This window comes from Bos indicus, chromosome 8 (assembly GCF_029378745.1).
Source record: "Bos indicus isolate NIAB-ARS_2022 breed Sahiwal x Tharparkar chromosome 8, NIAB-ARS_B.indTharparkar_mat_pri_1.0, whole genome shotgun sequence".
Classification (NCBI taxonomy): Eukaryota; Metazoa; Chordata; class Mammalia; order Artiodactyla; family Bovidae; genus Bos; species Bos indicus.
Window position 1 is genome coordinate 31,142,381 of NC_091767.1, and position 19,130 is coordinate 31,161,510.

The following is a 19,130-nucleotide window of genomic DNA, read 5'->3' on the forward strand; positions in this document are numbered from 1 at the left end:
TTTAATTTGTGGGGCAATTACTCATTTACTTTGAGTAAGTCAACACTGACTTAGTAATATTCCTTTATACTTGTGATTGTGCCCTTTAGGTTCAAAATGTTTGTGTTAGTTTACCAGTTCCTGCCATATTTTAATCGTCTTTTTACTGACTGGATATCATTGGGTTAGACCCGTACTGAGAAAACATTTGATAAATTGGATAATTTATAGACAAAAATTTCTAATTGTCAAAAAATGCATTTAAAAGCCATTCATTCCACTTATAGATAGGAAACGTGAGGCATATCTGTTAATTTCATTTGTGGATAGGAAAGGTGATGTGTATCTATTATAAATAAGTGTGTGGGTGATTTATGTATTTTATAAATTTTTTCTTTAAAATTCCCTGTCATTTGAAAGACATACAAATTTCTTTAAGACTTGCAGCAACTTGTCTTGTTATGCTTTTCTTTGAATTTTGGTGCATGCCTCACATACAGATATAGTCAGTGTATAACCCTTATCAGTGTCTCTAAGAGTACCGTGTGCTTTGACTGCATTTCTGTTCACCATCCCTAGGGAGGATGGGGTAAAGCATGGTTTGTTTTGTTTGTGCCCTTAGGGTGCCATTATTATCCATGAAGTTTATGAGGAAGGAGCAGCATGTAAAGATGGAAGACTCTGGGCTGGAGATCAGATTTTAGAGGTACAGAATGCTGTGCATTTGACCTTTACCTCAAAGGAAAGGCAACTGTGGAGAGGGTGGTCTTTGTTTCTCTCCCTGCCCCTTCCTTTTCTCTTTCTCCCCACCCCTTCCCTTTTCCATCTTTCTTCACTTTACTCAACTCATCTACTTCCTCACCATCTGTGTCCCTCTTCTGTACAGGTAAATGGAATTGACTTGAGGAAGGCCACACATGATGAAGCAATAAATGTCCTAAGACAGACACCACAAAGGGTGCGCCTGACGCTGTACAGAGATGAGGCCCCATACAAAGAGGAGGACGTGTACGACACCCTCACCGTCGAGCTGCAGAAGAAGCCAGGGAAAGGCCTGGGGTTGAGTATTGTTGGTAAAAGGTATGACTAATCAGGGCAAAGGCAGTGATTTCCTGGAAAGGATTGAACTTAAATTTCTTTGAAGAGTACTAGTAGTAGTAGAATCTTTATCACCTGCTTGTGTTCTGTAGGTAGCTACTGTCAGCTGATGCTGGGAGGGATCGGGGGCAGGAGGAGAAGGGGACGACAGAGGATGAGATGGCTGGATGGCATCACTGACTCAATGGACGTGAGTCTCAGTGAACTCTGGGAGTTGGTGATGGACAGGGAGGCCTGGCGTGCTGCGATTCATGGGGTCGCAAAGGGTCGGACATGACTGAGTGACTGAACTGAACTGAACTGAACTGTCAGCCCATGCAGCAGTGGAACATCAGAAGATACTAATTTAGACTTTTTTAGTCGGTATTAAAAGATGCTTGCTCCTCGGAAGGAAAGCTATGACCAACCTAGGCAGTATATTAAAAAGGGCATCACTTTGCTGATAAAGGTCTGTATAGTCAAAGTTGTGGTTTTTCCTGTAGTCGTGAATAGATGTGAGAGTTGGACCATAAAGAAGGCTGAAAGAAGGCTAATTGCCAAAGATTTGATGAATTGTGTTGTTGGAGAAGACTCTTGGAAGTCCCTTGGACTGCAAGGAGATCAAACCAGTCAATCCTAAAGGAAATCAAGCCTGAATATTCACTGGAAGGACTGTTGCTGAAGCTAAAGCTCCCATACTTTGGCCACATGATGTGAAGAGCCAACTCATTGAAAAAGACCCTGATGCTGGGAAAGATTGAAGGCAAATGGAGATGGGGGCAACAGAGGATGAGATGTTTAGATAGCATCACCAACTCAATGGACATAAATTTGAGCAAACTCCGAGAAATAGTGGAAGACAGAGGAGGCTGGCATGCTGCAGTTCATGGAGTCTCAACGAGTAGGACATAGCAACTGAACAACAGCAACAAGACAAAAAGGCATTTGGTAATTTTGAGTACCTGCTGGGTGCCAAGAGATCTCTAAGGTTCTGGGAAATAAAGTTAAAAGAGGCATGAATGCTAACATCTGAAAACTCAGTTTGGTAAATGAGAATTAAATATATTCTTGCAACAAAGGAATCTATTAATGAGAGGCAGAAACATATTGTGAGGAATCCATGGAAGCAAAGGAGAAAGGGATCATGTGACCTTATTTAAGGAAAGTAGGTTAGGAAAACTGCTTTATAAAAAAAGTGCCTGAGATGAAGCTAAAAGTGTGATATGTGAGAGGTGATCTAACAAAAGGAGAAGGAGGATATTCTAAGAAGCATCAGCATGACAAGAGCACACCACCTGAAGGAAACAGAGAGTGTAAATTAAGAGGCCTGGAGTAGTAGGTCAGTGAATTTACATAAATTGAATACCTAATTTATTTAAATATGTATATATTGGTAATGTTAAAAATAATTTAATCTAGTAAATTCCAGCACAGTTATTCTAAAGATGGGAAAACCGTATCACACGATGAAATGACTTGTTTGAGGTCAAGACCTTGGCAAGAAGAAGTGATGCAATTAAACCTTACTAAATGTTTCTACATGGTCATCTTTATATCTCAACAGGAAGTCATTGAGTTATTTTTACTTTTATGAAAAGAAGGTTGTGAATAAGCTTAATAGTTGTTCATTTTGCATAAACCTATCTTGTATGAAAGTTAGACCCGTAATGATTTAAATGAGACATCACAGCAAAGGTATGTAATTTTGAGTAACAAATGGTTTTAGTTTGAGACACATCCGTTGTTTCTTTTAAGTAATGTTAATGATGTTGTTGATAATAGCAACATATTTATATAGGCACAGGTCAATATCCATTCAAGGCTTCAATATAGTGTAGAAAGAACAATAGATTTTTCTCCCGGTGACTGACTCTTAAGTCCCTTTTTTTCCATTTAGTAGCTATGTGACCTATAAAATGTGCATAATAACCACTTCTACTCACAGTTTTTAAGTGTTGAATAAATATGCTTATGAAAGATATGTTTAATCTATAAAATATTATAAAGACATAAGATACTATTATTATACAAAATTCTCAGCTTCACAAGTGTTGATAAAGCAATAAGACTTTTAAAGTCATAAAAATAGAAGTAAAATTTTCAATTCTAAAATGTTAGCCTTTTTAAGCATTGCATTCCAATTGGGAAAAAATAATAATGGTGGTATTTAAAAATCACACTTACAGAAATGATACTGGAGTGTTTGTGTCCGATGTTGTCAAAGGAGGCATTGCAGATGCTGATGGGCGACTGCTACAGGGAGACCAGATACTGACGGTGAATGGAGAGGACGTCCGTCATGCAACGCAGGAAGCCGTTGCGGCTCTGCTGAAGGTAGAAATCCAGTGCCATAGATGGTTATGTGTAATAGCGTAGGAGAAGGAGGAGCTGCCACATGCAACAAGTATTCATTTAATATGTTCTCTCAAATAAGACATATGTTAGACAACATACTTCAGTGGTAAATCTCTACACTTATGATCAGCTCTTTATTATATGGTTATGTATTTATAGAGTAGTAGTAAGTATTTTCCCCTGGAGAAGGAAATGGCAAACCACTCCAGTATTCTTGCCTGGGAAATCCCATGGACAGTGGAGCCTGGCGGGCTGCAGTCTGTGAGGTTGCAGAGTCAGACACGACTGAGTGAGGGAGCACACACAGTAAGAAGAATTATGAACTGAATATCTGTGATCTTAGCAGATATTTTATCATAAAGTGATTGTTATGTGGTTCTTTTCTTGAAAGAAAAGCACATCTTCAGGCCACAAAAGAGGAAAAAATGTCTTTATGTCAATTCACCCCGCCTCCATATTTATATCTGGATGTATTCTTAGGACCTCTGGCATAAGGGGAGAATCTCATACTGGCGGGGATGCTCCCACAGAAAGGCGGGAGATCAGAGGGGGCAAGCAGAGTACCTCTGAAAGTCATGCTTTCTGGACTGCCCCGCCCTGCCCTAACCCTTTACTGGGCACACTAAGTTGGACATCTTTATATTGAGTTGGCCAAAAATTTCATTCAGGTTTTTTTTGTACCATCTTATAGAAAAACCCAGATGAACTTTTTTGCCAACCCAGTATTTCCCCAGAGATGAAGAATGCATAAGAGTGTTTGCAGATTTACCTGGCAGTTCCTTCAACAGTTACCATTGTTGTTAATTCAGTAATTATAAGGCCTCCATCCCAAGGTATAGCTGCTAAGCTTAAATACGTTCGTTTTACATTGTGAAGTCTCTTTCCTCCAAAGTAAATTCCATGAAGAATCATTTGCTGATTGGAAAGGCAGCACCGGTCTAATTTAAAAAGTGAGTTATAAAATACAGGCTGGTCACTTAAAAATACAGTTCTTGGAGATTTAGATGTATTTCCTCTCAATTCTTATCTCATTGTTTTCCTTTACCTAACACGTGTTTTTATGACCCGAAGTGTAGTTCAAAGTTGACTAGACACCTGTTGCCATCAGAATCCATGTCGTGTGGTACACGTTCAGTAACATGAGCATATAACTTCATGATATTATTAAGCAGCAGTGGATAATGTCAGAGGTCTCAGATTCTAGTCAGAACCTCTTCAGTTGTTAAGCTGAGCTTCACAGAGGGATTTCAAGTGAGCATATTGTAGTTAACCTCTGGTTTGCATAGGACCTGGTATGTATATATAAATTTAGTTTTTAATAAAGCATACTTAAAATATCATTTCTTCTTGGAGTTATTTTCAAAAAATAAAGTAATTAGAGTTCTTTAAGGAAAAGTCTCTTCCTTCAGGAGATAAATTGAAAATGATAGTTAATTCTGTGAGACAAAAACCTCTCAAAGATACAGAAGGAGGCATCCATAATGTAACATAGATAATTTTAGAACCAGTTAAATCCTCATTTAAAAACCAGTTTGCCAGTATATGATGAGAGCCTTAAATATCCCTGTAGCTTTGCTATTTGTAACTGCTGCTGCATTTTGTTGTTTTGACTTAGTAATTCTTCATTTTAAAGTCTTGCATCAGTAATCCTCAGTACACAAAAAATTTTACATAGGTAAAGTTCATTGCAGTGCTCTTTGTTATAATGGAAAATCTGGAAGCAACACAGTTGACAATACTGCATGTGTTTGACATTTTGATGAGCATTGTATGTGGATTATTCTATCACAGCAGCCTATAATGATCTCTGTTTTTTAAAATGCAGAGTAAAAGACTTATCAAGGTAGATGTCTGTTAAGTTCACACAGCGAGTAAATCACACAGACTGGATTTAAACCAGTGTATCTGACTCCAAAAAGCCGGTTCTCACCCCCCTCATTTTGCTGCTTCCACATTAGACTGTATAGCACTTCTTGCATGCCTGTGATTTATTTGTAAAGGGCAACAGGGAAATTTTCCTCAAATCTCATTTGATGTCTACAGCAGTATGGCTTAAATATTGCGTAATAGGTCTATTCAGGTGCAGTGTGGCAGTAGAGAGCTTATGTTATCTGAGTACCTCTGCTATTGAAAGCAAAGCAACTTGTTGCAGCAGTGGTTATTTATTGCTTTTGTTATGTTGTTTAAAATCCAAATTCCTTAGCTCATTTGGCTCTACATTAGTGTGTTGCATGAGAGAATTGGTTGATTCTCCACTTCTCTTTGCCTGGACAGACACCCTCTCCATGTAAATCATGAGCTAGTAAGACAGACTACTACTGATTTGTTGTTACAGTTTTTACTAGTTTTAATGTTTTAGAAAAACCTTTCCACAAAGGATGGGAGATATCCTTGCCTGTAGAAATTCCAAAGGAAACATGACTTTCAAAAACCCAGCCGTAAAGAATAAAGTGTAATCCTAAAGCTGACTGTAGCATTTTATTTAAATGTTTCTGTCAAACAACCTCCCCCTAGTGTTCCCTAGGCACAGTAACCTTGGAAGTTGGAAGAGTCAAAACTGGTCCATTCCATTCGGAGAGGAGACCTTCTCAAAGCAGCCAGGTACGTAGCTGTGGAATTCCTCAAGGTGATGCAGTTCACAGGCCGAAAGGAGTTCAAAGATGGCCTTTCCTGTCAGTCTGTCCAAGGTCCTGTACGCAGGCCTGGCAGCATGGCATAGCAGCTAGGGTACAGAGTTTGAGAGATGGGAATGGACAGGCAAGCAAGGTAAAGCTCTTAAGTAGTTTGTGAGTCATTCTGAGAAACAATCCCAACCATTCTTCTTTTCTGACATGATTCTTTTTGCATAATCTCAAAAGTGAACCAATTAATACATTATAAAGCCTACCAAGATAGCATATGTTTAAACTATTCTTATAGCAAACATTTATCAGCCAGCATTCAACTGAAAAGAATCTTGTGTAGGTGAACTGTACAACCTCACCACTACATATAAAACACAGTGATAGCCTGTCTTAAAGACCTCACAGTCACCCCTAAATGATTACCATTTGTTTCCTGTCCCCTGGCTCTATTTCTGCAGTTGTGTAAGTTCGCATCTGTGTGCAACTAGATTAAATTTAGAGAAGATTAGCTTGGGTGAGATTATGTTGGAATCAAATTCTTTTACCTTTAATTAGTTATGTCGCTGGGCACATTCTTCCTTAAAAAGAAAACAAAACTCAGTGGAAACTGTTTATATTGATTACCTTTCTAATTATCAAACGCTACTATTGCTTAACAAGTATTTCTAAGTGCATTAAAGTAATTATGAAATAAGTCATACTTAAGGGGTATTATTACTTCCCAAACTCTCTAAGACAACTGTTATGTCTTTGTAGATGAGTGAAGCCAGCCTGTCCTCATTCACTTTTCCACTTTCGGGATCCGGTACACCTGAGTTACTGGAAAGTAGTTCAAAGAAGAATGCACGTAAGATTGGACTGAAACGTTGAGCATGATTTACTGGATTGAATTTTGGCCATCAACACTGGTTTTTTCCCCCTGTTTTACTTTACCTCTGAAGCTTTCTTCCCTCTAAATCATCCTAAACTCTAACATAGGTGCAAACACGAGTGCCTGCAAAAACTGAGAACAGCGTGAAGCAATGCCTGTGGCAGCGTGTCCCATTGATGTTTTCCCTGGGAGACCTACTAACATTAGAATCAGTATTCTGTCATTTTTTTCTTACGAAGAAGATTGGTGTGTTTTATTTTTATCCCTGTTCTCTATTTAATGTAATAGCAATAAATCAGAAGATGCCATTAGTTGAAGCCATCTATTTTTCATAAGATTGCAAAAATGTTGATTGAGAAAATGAATATGATCCTCCTGTGTTTTAATTACATGAAATCATGACGCAGAGGGTTTTTTGGCTTGGAGCATCGGTTGAAAGTTGTTCAAATTGAAGAAACTAACCATATGGCAGTCTCTGTGTGCAGTGTGACTAATATTCTAGAAGTTTAGGCACTTAAGTCCATGGATTCTTGTTAATGTTTCCATGACTTTATTCCTCTCAGCTGTGCACATGTGTCTCTCTGTCCAAAACACATCCTGTCCTTGCCTCATTCAGAGTGGATTATGCAGTTGTATAAGCGGTGCGTGAAATAAGAAGGAAGATATGGGATGGTGTGCCATTTTTTCAGTTGGGAGCCCCTCTGTAAGACAAATGTAATCATGTGTGCTAGTAACTTTGAACACCCTATTTCCAAAAACATTGGGATACCTCACTTAGGTACTTAGTCCCATTTAGTTTTAGAATCAACTAAAATTTAAACTATTATTAACATTAAAAATGTGTTAATAATCATATTTTTCTCTTGTTTTTTTCATTTACAGTGGCATCTGAAATACAGGGATTAAGAACTGTTGAAATTAAAAAGGTAATGGGGAGAGAGAAAATAGTATACACGCTGATGGCTCCAAGGTCGTCTGCATGTTTTCCTGTTAGCTGCCTCACTGCTTTATGGGACCATCTGATAAAATATGTATTACATGCAGTGAAAATAGCACAATCTAGACTCTGCTGAATTTCCTTGTTTGAAAAATCATTTTTGGTATACCCTTTTTTGCCCAAAATGGTATCAACCCAGCCCCACACAAAATATGCCGGGCCTCTCTGACTTCTTTTATGGATCAGTAAACCTTTGCCTTCTTCAGACTTTCAGAAGAAGTTTCCCATTCTTCTGAAACAGATTCTTCTGACAGCTATGTACAACAGAGAAAAGAAAAGCAAATTTAAGTGCTGAGCACGCTTGTAGACACTTCATACCATTGCCATTTCATTCAGTAGTCACTGCAGCTCTTTGTAAGAGGCCCGGTTATTTCCATTTTGTCCATGAAGAGCTAGAGATTCATTGAAAGCAGTGGACTTGTTCCAGGTCCCAGCATTTGTTAGTGTGGGTTTGAGGCTTTGAATGCAGGTCCCTGTTGTCCTCATTCCCTGTAACATGATTTTTATTTAGCCTGTTGTGGTTTCTTTTACCTCCCAAACAGATGCTTAGTTTTCTGTCACATTAAGGACTTGTATCAGATAAATTAATGCAGTTTTCTTGGGCATCCTTTTCCTCCCTCAAGTCTAGATCAGAAATAACTATAGAACTCTGTGCCAAAGAGAACAAAAGCCAATGAAAGATAACAGTTTGACCAAAATACTCTGTCTCTCCTGTGGCAGGGGCCCACTGACTCATTGGGTATCAGCATTGCTGGAGGAGTGGGCAGTCCACTGGGTGATGTTCCTATATTTATTGCGATGATGCACCCGAATGGAGTTGCAGCTCAGACGCAGAAACTCAGAGTAAGTTCTACAAAGTCCCTGGTAGCCTTAGCAAATCTGCCAATAGGTTTTATAAGCCCTTTGCATCTGGCCAACTGTTGCAAGCAGTTTGAAATGTCTCTATCAGCTTTTAAATCAGCTAATCTGGCTGCAACAGGGGTTGCTTTGAGTAAAAAATGAAGAAATTTTAAAAGAAGAATTTGCTGTTGTAAGCAATTTGTCCATAAATGAAATGGGATAATTTGTAGTTGTTTTTTAATATTTTTATTTGCTTGAAATCCTGTGGAAAAAGTTAAAAGAAAGCAGAAAGTACTCTCAGAAAGTATTGGCAGAGTGAAGTAAGATTATTTTTTTGAAGTGAAATTTTTTATTTACATGTCTTTTTGGTATTTTATTAAATTTCAAATTATCATTTATGTTGCATTTATTTTATTTATCTGTTTTGCAGAAGTTTGATGTAAATGTGGTTTATAATGTGAAACTACAAAACTTGCTTCAAAATTGAGGGATTTTTCATTTGTAGAGCACTATGATAGAATTTATGCTAACTGCCCAGTTCTGAAATCATGAGACTATTCCATTAGTAACTCAGTCTCTACACAGTAAAATCTGTATGGCCTCATGCCTTAAAATTGTCTCAAACAATGACCACTGTTTGGAAATGCTATGTAAATCAGTAATGGTTCAATCTCCCTTTGATATGTGAATTTCTGACTAGCACTTTAGAACTAATTGTACGGATAACACAGGGGTTAGAAAACTTTTTCTGAAGGACTTTTCTCTAAAGATGAATATTTTAGACTTTGCAGGGCTTATGTGTCTGTATTGCAGTTACTCAACTCTACCCTGTGAATGCAGCCAAATAATTGTGCCTGTCTTACAACCACATTTTACTTACCAAAATAAATGGGGGGCCAGTCTTGGCCTATCAGCCACAGTTTGCCAACCCTTGACTTATAGTCACAGATAATGTATGTAATAACAATATCCAGAGGAATTCCTGTTCACAAATGATAACAGATGCAGTGTTCTTTGGGAGAAATGCAGAGAAGGGAAGTCTGGTTCACTGTCCCTGGTCCCAAAGATGATAGAACATAGCCATTATGTGCAGCTTCTCTCTGTGGTTGCTGCTGCTAGGAATGGGAGGTTTCCTTGGTTATATTTCTGGTGCTGATTAGCAGTATATGTGTCGCGTGGAGGCTGGGGAAGCAAATGGTCCCCCTCTCCATGGCTTTGTAGTAGATGGCTATTTCTCTCCATCACAGGTTGGGGATAGGATTGTCACTATCTGCGGCACATCCACTGAGGGGATGACTCACACCCAGGCAGTTAACTTACTGAAAAATGCCTCTGGCTCCATTGAAATGCAGGTAAGATTTTTATCCCAACTCTTCCGATTGTGAGTAGCTTGAGGACACATGAGCTTTGATGTTAAAACTATAAAGTGAAATTTCCTGCTCGTATTTTATTTACTGTTTCCCTTGAACAGAAATGATTACATTGAGAGTTCCAAGAAAGTACATAGGAAATACATTCTGTCACATTTTTTTCTTAATGTATGTATTATTTCATAGTTTTTATATCTAAGGGGGAAAATTCTCAGTCTTGGCAGAATATGATTAATTGCTGAAATTTTCAGTGGTGTGATTGAGTGGCTTGTATTCTAAAGATCTTTAGAAATCAATTGCATGTGATACCATGTTTGAAAGCATCAAGAACTTGATAGAATGGAATCAGTAGAATATCCTTAGTGTCAAAGATACCTCTGGACCTTATGAAATTTATGTTAACAAAAATGATTAAGTGAATGATGAAATACACATTTTTAATCCCAGTGCTCTTTTTGAAGAAGAATTACTGATGTCTTCCTAGCCACATGAGCGTGTTTTTCTATTTATATTTCTTCTGTGTTCAGGTGGTTGCTGGAGGAGATGTGAGTGTGGTCACAGGTCATCAACAGGAGCCTGCCAGTTCTAGTCTTTCTTTCACTGGGCTGACGTCAAGTAGTATATTTCAGGATGACTTAGGGTGAGCTCGCATACTATCATTTGTATGTCCCTATGAGCCACATCAAGGTGAAATGATGGGAGATAAAGTATAAAATCTGAAAGCCAGGTGTGTCTAAGCTCTTTAAGTTTGGTATGGATTTAGTTTATCAAAGACAGGTAGGTAGGTAGATGACAGACAGGCATGTATGTGTGCTACTGCTCTTCCTACATTTTCATCTCCTGAGTTTTTTGAAGGAACATTTTAGTCTTGGGGTCAGTCTATCCTTTTAAAAATGTCTATATTACCTAATCATTTAATAGATCATACTTTTGAGTAAAAAAACTTGACAATTACCCAAAACTTGAGTACAAAAGAATTAGAATATAGAGAGAGAAGAGAGGAGCATATTAGAAATTTTAAATTATTTGATGCTGCTTTTATTTTGTTTATCTATTTTTGTCTCTGAGCTTGGGAATACTGATGTTTATGACTTATTCCATCTTAGTCTTCGGTGCTTGTTCCTCTCACTTTAAATGAACTGGAAAAAGAAAGAGCTGCTACAGTGTACAATGAGAAGTTGCCATAAATATGTTAGGTTAAGGGTAGTATACATGGGTAATAGAATCAGGGAGTTAAGTAGGACTTTATTAGATTATGTAAATTTAAGATATGTAGCACAGCAGACACTGACAATTGAAGCATCCCCGAATACCCATGGTTTTCTCACTGTTGGTGACAGAGAATTATATCAGCTTTAGGTGGGTGTCAGATAACCCATTGATATACATAGAAGATCTAATGGCTCTTGTTTTCTTGCCTTTTCTGTAGGCCTCCTCAGTGTAAGTCTATTACCCTAGACCGAGGACCAGATGGCTTAGGCTTCAGTATAGTAGGAGGATATGGCAGTCCTCATGGAGACTTACCCATTTACGTTAAAACAGTGTTTGCGAAGGTAAGCTTTCAAATTTTAACTACCCTTTCCCCCCCAAAATGTTCACTAATAGTGGTCAGCAGCTGGCTTATTAGTTTATGGCCTGAGGTAATGCCAAATGGTCAACATTTGATTATTTTCTTGCACAACTCCCTACAGAAACAGGTCATTAAGTATTTTTGTCCAATTTGAGGTTTAGTTATGTTTAAAGGAATATAGGCTCAAACTGAAGTTCCATGGGTGCTCTCAACAATATACATAAAATTCATGAACTTGAGTTAGACAGTCAGGCCTGATTGTTTTCCTTTGCAAACAAGATGCATATAGTTGAATGTCTTTTGAAAATAGGACATTTTAAATATGTGTATGTTAAAGAGCTCTGGCATTTCTTTTTTTTTGCATTTTTTATTGTGAAATATAAAATAGGCACAGAAGAGTACATGTAATACATATGCAGAATAGCTAAGATGTGTTTATTTTGCAAGTTTCATTTCATTAAATGGAATAGAAAAATAACTGCTAAAATTTTTTGCGTATCCAGCAGCCCTGTCACCTACCACAAACGAGCTATGTGTATTCAGTGTATGTGGATTCAGTGAAGAAAAGAAAACCATTATATATAGTTATAATCATATAGCATCCTGTTGGATGGGAAGAATGTTTAGGATGCAAGTTATTAAAACATTAGTGAGGCTGTTAAAATAATTTAAACCCATATAATTATTATTTGGTAATTTGTTGTGAAGACAATTTTTAGGAACTATAAAATTAGATGAAATTTCCTACAGGAGAAAATTCAGATTCTCAAAATTTTGCAGCACAAAGAAACAATATGTTTAACCTACTAAAAGATTTCATTTAGGGGCTTTAGATTAGTGTATCATTCTTTTGAGTACTTACCTATGGAGGTTTCATTCTATTATTATTTTTTAACCAATATAAAGTGCTATATCTATAGCAATCTAACAATAAGCCTATTTTGTGAGATTTTTTTAAAGCCATTGGTATGTCCAAAAACACAAATAGCATTTGCCAGTAAATAAAAGAGTCATGCAATCCTTTTTCTCAGCCTCAGAACAGTTTATTTAAGGCATGCTAGTTAGAGCATATTTTAAGAATTTCATCATTATGGATTCCTCATTAACTTTTCCATATTTTTTATCTTATATTTAATTGCATAATTGCCTACTGTAAGTATGCCTTAAGATAGGGTTCTTCTACAAACAGCAGTGTCTGTGTTTAGTCTTAATCATTTAGGGCCCATAAGGAATATGAAGACTCCATCTACGCTTGGGAAGTAAAGAATCAAGCAGCTTAAGCTTCCTTTTTGAAGCCACAGAAAGAATTAGGATTAGAGTTTGCATGACTTGGGCCTCATCCTGCGCTTGTCAACATACATGTGGGCTTTTGTGCTTCTGCAGAACTTTGGGTTCAGTGGCCCTCATGTCATTGTCCTATAAAACTGCTTTTGTCCTACAAAACTGCTAATCCTTTGTTTTCTTTCTGTAGGTCTTCTTTACAGGATAAAAAAAATCTTGGATTCTATGAAATCATTCCTACTAGGCATATTCCCAAATATTCTTTATTAATTTGAGTTCCCACCAACTGCTGTGCTGAACAGCCAAAAAACCATCCAACTAATCTACTGACTGCTAAATTCTCCCTCAAATTGGAATCTCAGTGCTAAAGCCATTTAGGAGCAAGGCTTCCTTTGTGTCTGTTCATCATTGCTTAATGGCTGTGGAGCACCCGTGGAGCACTGAGAGCAATGTGTGTGTACACGCAGAGCAATTTACATTCTTGTTTGGATCTTTTTCTGTTGTGTAGCTGTGAGGCAGCATTTTTTTTTTTTTTTTTTTTGAGTAGTAAATAAGCCCACTTTATAATTGCAGGGAGCAGCCTCCGAAGATGGCCGTCTAAAGAGGGGTGATCAGATCATTGCTGTCAATGGGCAGAGTCTGGAAGGCGTAACCCATGAAGAAGCCGTTGCCATCCTTAAGCGGACAAAAGGCACTGTCACTTTGATGGTTCTCTCCTGAATTTGCTGCCAGAATTGAGCCACTACAACTTCTCCCTCTCATCCCACACTATAAAGAGAGTGATCCTGCACATTCTTCCCAGGCTGTGTTCACTGGGCTCTTCAATACTGTAGGAAAAAAAATAATATTTAAGTTTGTTTTGTCATATGGAAATGATTTTCTTACTGACACCCTAGCATCACATTCCCATTCTCTTTATATTTTGTGATGCAAACTCAAAGAGAAGGGCTCTTTGTTTGCATAGATAAAGCTGGTCTTTCTTCCTGAAGATACCTGACATTTTATAATCAGGTGGGCAAATTTTAATGTGTGATCAGTGGTTAGTAGAGAAAGAAAAAGTCACTCAAAAGCTAACCGAGGAAAAGTGGCTTCATGAAATTAAGGTGAAAAATGAAAGTATAAGGAAGAAAATCTCGAGTTTTATAAAAATGTATTTTGTTAATCTACCTTCTCTCCCCACTTCTAACTAAGAAAAGTTGTACTGAAAGTCTTTAAAAATTCTTTCAATATTTAATTATTTTAAATATTACTTATTAAACATTGCATCTCCTAGCTCTAATATATACATATATAGTTTTCTCCAAAAATGGGCTTCATGATTGAGTAAAATAGCAGCAATAGGAATCAATGTCCCTAAATTTGTAAAGAAACCATTTATTGCACATCTTGAGGTTCATTTTCATATTTTACATCACCTTTCTATAAGTAAAATGATGGCCTTGTCCTGTATTGACTGTGGTTTCTCTAGAAAGCCTCCATGCTAACCATGCAGGAGCGTGGAAGGGTCTCTGAATTGTCAGTGCTGGTATTAAGGGATGCTTTGCTGAAAATGTGTCTGTGTGCTGTGCAATTGGTTTTCAGTTAGTATTAATCTTAATGACAGAGAAAAAAGCAATGTGTTAGTAATTATTTTGGTTGTATGCCATTAGTAAATTGATAGAAAAATTAAGGGGATTAACATAACTTAATTTCATTGCTTTATATTAACATCTTATAATACAATAGTTTAAGAATAAGGGAAACAGATGGAACTGTTTATTGAGACAACTGGTGAGGAATTATCATGTGTTCATTCCCATTTTAGAGCGTGAAACTCCTACATTAGAATATATAAAGTCATTTTGAATATTATCTATATTTGTAACAAAAGTAGTGTACAGATATTTTATTACAGCACTTTTGTGTAAATGCAGAATTGAAGTGAATAAATAAGTTTCATGGTACACCAAAAAAAAAAGGCAGGCATATTATTTTCTGTTCTTTTCACTGGGAAAGAGCCTTATTGTTCAAAATTTGCAATTTAAAATTGGTTTTTATCATGTCTAACTGAACATATGGTGTCCATAGTTACAGTTAGAGGAACTTTGGACAACTGCATTATGAAAAGCTCAATGTTTTTTATGCCCAGATTTTTTATGTTAAAGATTCATAAACTCTGCATAGAGGAAGAAAACAGTATTGAAGAGAGAGAGGTGTTGTGCCTGTATGTGCTTTTCTGAAATGCTATGAGTGAAGCAATGTTTTGAATTGTTCCTTAGAGGGATCAAGAATTAAAGCATGTTCAGATAGAAAAAGTCATAATGAAAATTATTCTTAATAGCATGAGAAATATGAGTTGAACACTGAACAAGGAATTGGGGAACCTTTGTTCTGCCACTTCTTTCCCTAATTAACTAATGAACATATGCATTCCCTCTGATTTATCTCCTGTGTGAAGTGATAGGTTATTTTATCCCAAATCTTATTGTCAAGTTCTAAAATATAAAAATTCTGTGATTCTTAGATATACAAAATGAATGGATAGAGCTACATGTTCCAAGAATTCAGGAGATATTCTTCCCAACTAACTCTTGTAAACTGAGATACCTGATGCTGCAAAATACATTTCAGGATCCCAGTGACACAGTCAACTTCTTAGTCGCCAAGGAATGGCCCTTCAGCATGAAGGCATGTCAGGATCCTCTCATGGTTGGCTGCTGGAAGCTGAGCCACCCACTTTTATGTTTTAACTAGCAAAGGTCTTATGGAGGCCACTCTGTGGCATGCCCTAGGAAGGCAAGTTAACCAATGAATGTTGGCTTGAGTATGTGTGTGAGAGTGCTACAGTGACAGCAGCCCAACAGGTAACTGTACTATTCTGTGTAGCATTGCCCCCAAAATTATGTCTCCCAGGAACCTCAGAATGTGACTTTATTTAGAAACAGGGTATTTGTAGATGTAGTCAGTTCAGTTAAAATGAAGTCATGCTGGATTATAGTGGGCCCAAAATCCTTAAGAGAAGGCCAGGCAGAGACAGAAAGACATAGAAGACCATGTAAAGATAGGGAACAAAAAACAAACAAAAAATATCTGCAGCCACCAGAAGCTCGATGAGACTAGGAAGAATTTTTCCCTGGAGTCTTCGGAGACACCTTGTCCCTTAATTTCAGACATCTGGCCTCCAGAACACTGAGAATCAATTCCTGCTGTTTTAAACCACCTCATGTGTAGTACTTTGCAATGGAAGCCCTAGGACACACTTAACAGAGTATCTTGGATGTTTTTATATTCTTAGCTACCATTGCTGTGCCTGGCAAATACGAGAGACTGTATACATTTTTATTCAGTATGTAGATGATTGAATTATAAGTTGTGGTTAATTTCATGGTATTACCTTGTTTTAGTTAAGCTAGCTATGGCCTTTATATTGAATTCAAAACAAAGCAGTGGGAATGCCACTTAGGGGTGTGGAATACTAGGGGAAAGCGTCCCTCCTGAACTGCTGTTAATTAACAAAGTCGAAGCATGTGGACACGAAGAGAAGGAGGGAAGAAAGGAAGGAAAAGAAGATTTGAGAGGAAAAGAATATAGATACATCAGCATTGGAGAATGACAGAGGCTTATGCTTCTTATATTATTCCTTCTTGGAAACGTTAAGATTTCTCGGTGGGGAAGGAAGAAAGTGTTTGAGCAAAGAGTTTGAAGACTTGAACATTATAGTATTAATGCCAAATGCAACTCAAGACCATGTACAACTCACGATTGTGGCTTGCCTGTAATAGGTTCAGTATATTTGCTTGTGTGATTAAATCACATTGATGAATGCCAGACATTTCTGGTTTCTTTGTGACATCTTCTGAATGATGATGATGGTGAAAATGATGATGTGTTTAATTTCAACATCTACTGATACATAGCAGCTGATGTTGCAGTGTGGTGTAGCAAGTCAGTAGAACCCATTTATCAGAATAGTGATGGAATTGGAAACATGAAAGATTAAGATTCATGAAAAACAAGAAAAAGATTTTTTTTTCCCATTTTAAGGCTTTTGATAAAGCAGATTTTGATTGATTCAAAGAAGCAAAGGAAGCTCTTCCCTGCTCTGAGATTACTGTGCCAAGCTGCCTTAGATCTGGCCATCTAGCTTACTGTCTGAGAATGCCAGACGGTGATTTAGTGCCTTTCTTCAGATCTCCATTATGGTGAGTGGAGAAGTTGAAAGGATGCCTGCAGGGAGACGAGAATCAATAAGCTTTTGAGGTCTAGGTGTGGAAATGTCAAAACTATCATCACCTGCTTTCAGCAGCCCTGGTGTGTTGTTTCGTGTCAGTGACAAGTATTCTGGAATGCATTTGATTTGTGCAAAGATGTTCCTCAACTTTGTCTACCAAAAAGTAATGTTTAACTTTGACTCTTCCTAAAGGGAGTTATTTTATTTTTACAGCGGGATTGGACTCTGTTACCTCAAGTAAAGAAAAAATGTTGGCGGCAGGAACATTTCTAAATGAAGTGTGTGGAGACTAGGAAAGCAAATATGGTTACTATGATTTTTGTATAATTGACCTTGCAGCTTTTTGCCTTCAAAATATAGTTCCTCCATTTTATGTAAATTAGAAAAAAATTTTATCATTTTTCTAGGAATTTTATTTAGCATTCAAGTACTGGTAAGTTCAGTCATAGGCCCTACAAAGGAATTCTTTCAAGACAGTGACAGACAATGGTAATGACCTCAGTATTCTCTCACTGAAAATGTTTCTTGATGTTTCAAAAAAAATTACAACCATCATCAAAAAGGCAGCTTCTAAGAGGGTGCTTTAACTTGTTCATTTAATAAAGGACATTTTTTGGAAAGTTGTGTCATTTGCTGATTCTTCGTGATCGTTTCTCCCTCCTTCCGACATCCTTCCCCTCCTCACATGTGTATTTTCTGAAATAAACAATTACCCTTGGAAAACCTACTCTTTCTCTTTTTTTCTTATTGATGTATTAGAAGTTGTGATTTTTCACGTGAGTCTACCCTGAAGTATTTGGCATTCAAAATTCCACTCTCTAAATTTCATTTCCCTAAAGGTCTTTTATGCATTCAGTAAAACTTAACAGATTTACCTTGCTTTGGAAAATTAGATAACTGTTTAAACCATGCCTATGATAAGCTGTCAAGGAATGTGATGGTTATTGTAGTGGTATATCCTGAAAGACATAGAGTAATATAAATTCAGTAGCTTTCTTTAAATAGATTTGTTTTCATTTTTATATAACCATATCATTTTGCTTCTGAAGTTGGATGCAAAATAACATCACCAATTCAATGGACATGAGTTTGAGCAAACCCCGGCAGATAGTGAAGGACAGGGAAACCTGGTGCACTCAGTCCATGGGGTCGCAAAGAGTCGGACACAACTTAGCAACTAAACAACAAAACAGTTTGAGTGGTTTTGCATAGACTCTTCATGGTGTTTATCATGTCCTCATACAACTGCTGCTGCTGCTGCTGCTGCTAAGTCACTTCAGTCGTGTCCAACCCTCAGCGACCCATGGACTGCAGCCCACCAGGCTCATCCATCCATGAGATTTTCCAGGCAGGAGTACTGGAGTGGGGTGCCATTGCCTTCTCCGACAACTCTGCTATTAATTACTAAATATTTATCGTTAAAATAGACTCCCATTTAACTTAAGTGTGCTTAACAGCAGAGTTGTATCTCACTACTTTAAGTGGAAAACCATGTTATTTGCTGTAAATTTTAGGGTAACTATGAGCAAAAGCAATGTTATTAAATTGTCAAAATACCATTGCCTACCAAGGATGAAAACTTGAAGTCTACGCTCTGTGAGGGAGATTTACAAATACTAGAATGGTGTTAATGACTCAGTGGAGACACTCCTGGACTTAAAAGAACTGAAAGAAAAATAGCTTGTTCATAATGTGATTTAAAGTTTTCTAGTGCCTTGTCATTATGCCCTACAAAAAAAGATCTCTCAATATACTATCTGTTTGGAAAAAACTCTGAATGGTTTTGTTTGTAGATTCCTTTTGAAAACGTAAAAGGAAGCCATTCAATTCCTATTTTAAGAGTATTAGTTAATGAGGTTAAGATTTTGTGTATAAGACTTTCACTGAAATCAGAATTGGGTCCTCACCTCCAATGCTTTAGTATTGGCAATCTGAGTTTGAAATAAAGGACAAATG

General features: G+C 37.3%; 1 protein-coding gene across 13 annotated transcripts in view; it reads left to right on the forward strand.

The window, feature by feature from the left end:
• The window catches only part of MPDZ (multiple PDZ domain crumbs cell polarity complex component), a 176,160-nt gene extending 158,259 nt beyond the window's left edge, over positions 1–17,901 (forward strand). For 9 of the 13 annotated variants that reach the window (XM_019965939.2, XM_019965938.2, XM_019965943.2 and 6 more), the window contains 12 exons: positions 602–685; positions 866–1,059; positions 3,243–3,390; positions 5,926–6,012; positions 6,792–6,882; positions 7,470–7,547; positions 7,789–7,832; positions 8,624–8,746; positions 9,991–10,095; positions 10,641–10,753; positions 11,543–11,666; positions 13,538–17,901. In XM_019965939.2, coding sequence (XP_019821498.2) covers positions 602–685; positions 866–1,059; positions 3,243–3,390; positions 5,926–6,012; positions 6,792–6,882; positions 7,470–7,547; positions 7,789–7,832; positions 8,624–8,746; positions 9,991–10,095; positions 10,641–10,753; positions 11,543–11,666; positions 13,538–13,684 — 1,338 coding nt within the window. In that variant the 3' untranslated portion in view covers positions 13,685–17,901. The remainder of the gene's footprint in view (positions 1–601; positions 686–865; positions 1,060–3,242; positions 3,391–5,925; positions 6,013–6,791; positions 6,883–7,469; positions 7,548–7,788; positions 7,833–8,623; positions 8,747–9,990; positions 10,096–10,640; positions 10,754–11,542; positions 11,667–13,537) is intronic. The other 4 variants (XM_019965944.2, XM_019965948.2, XM_019965950.2 and 1 more) reach the window with 1 other exon arrangement.
• Positions 17,902–19,130: the final 1,229 nt, after the last annotated feature.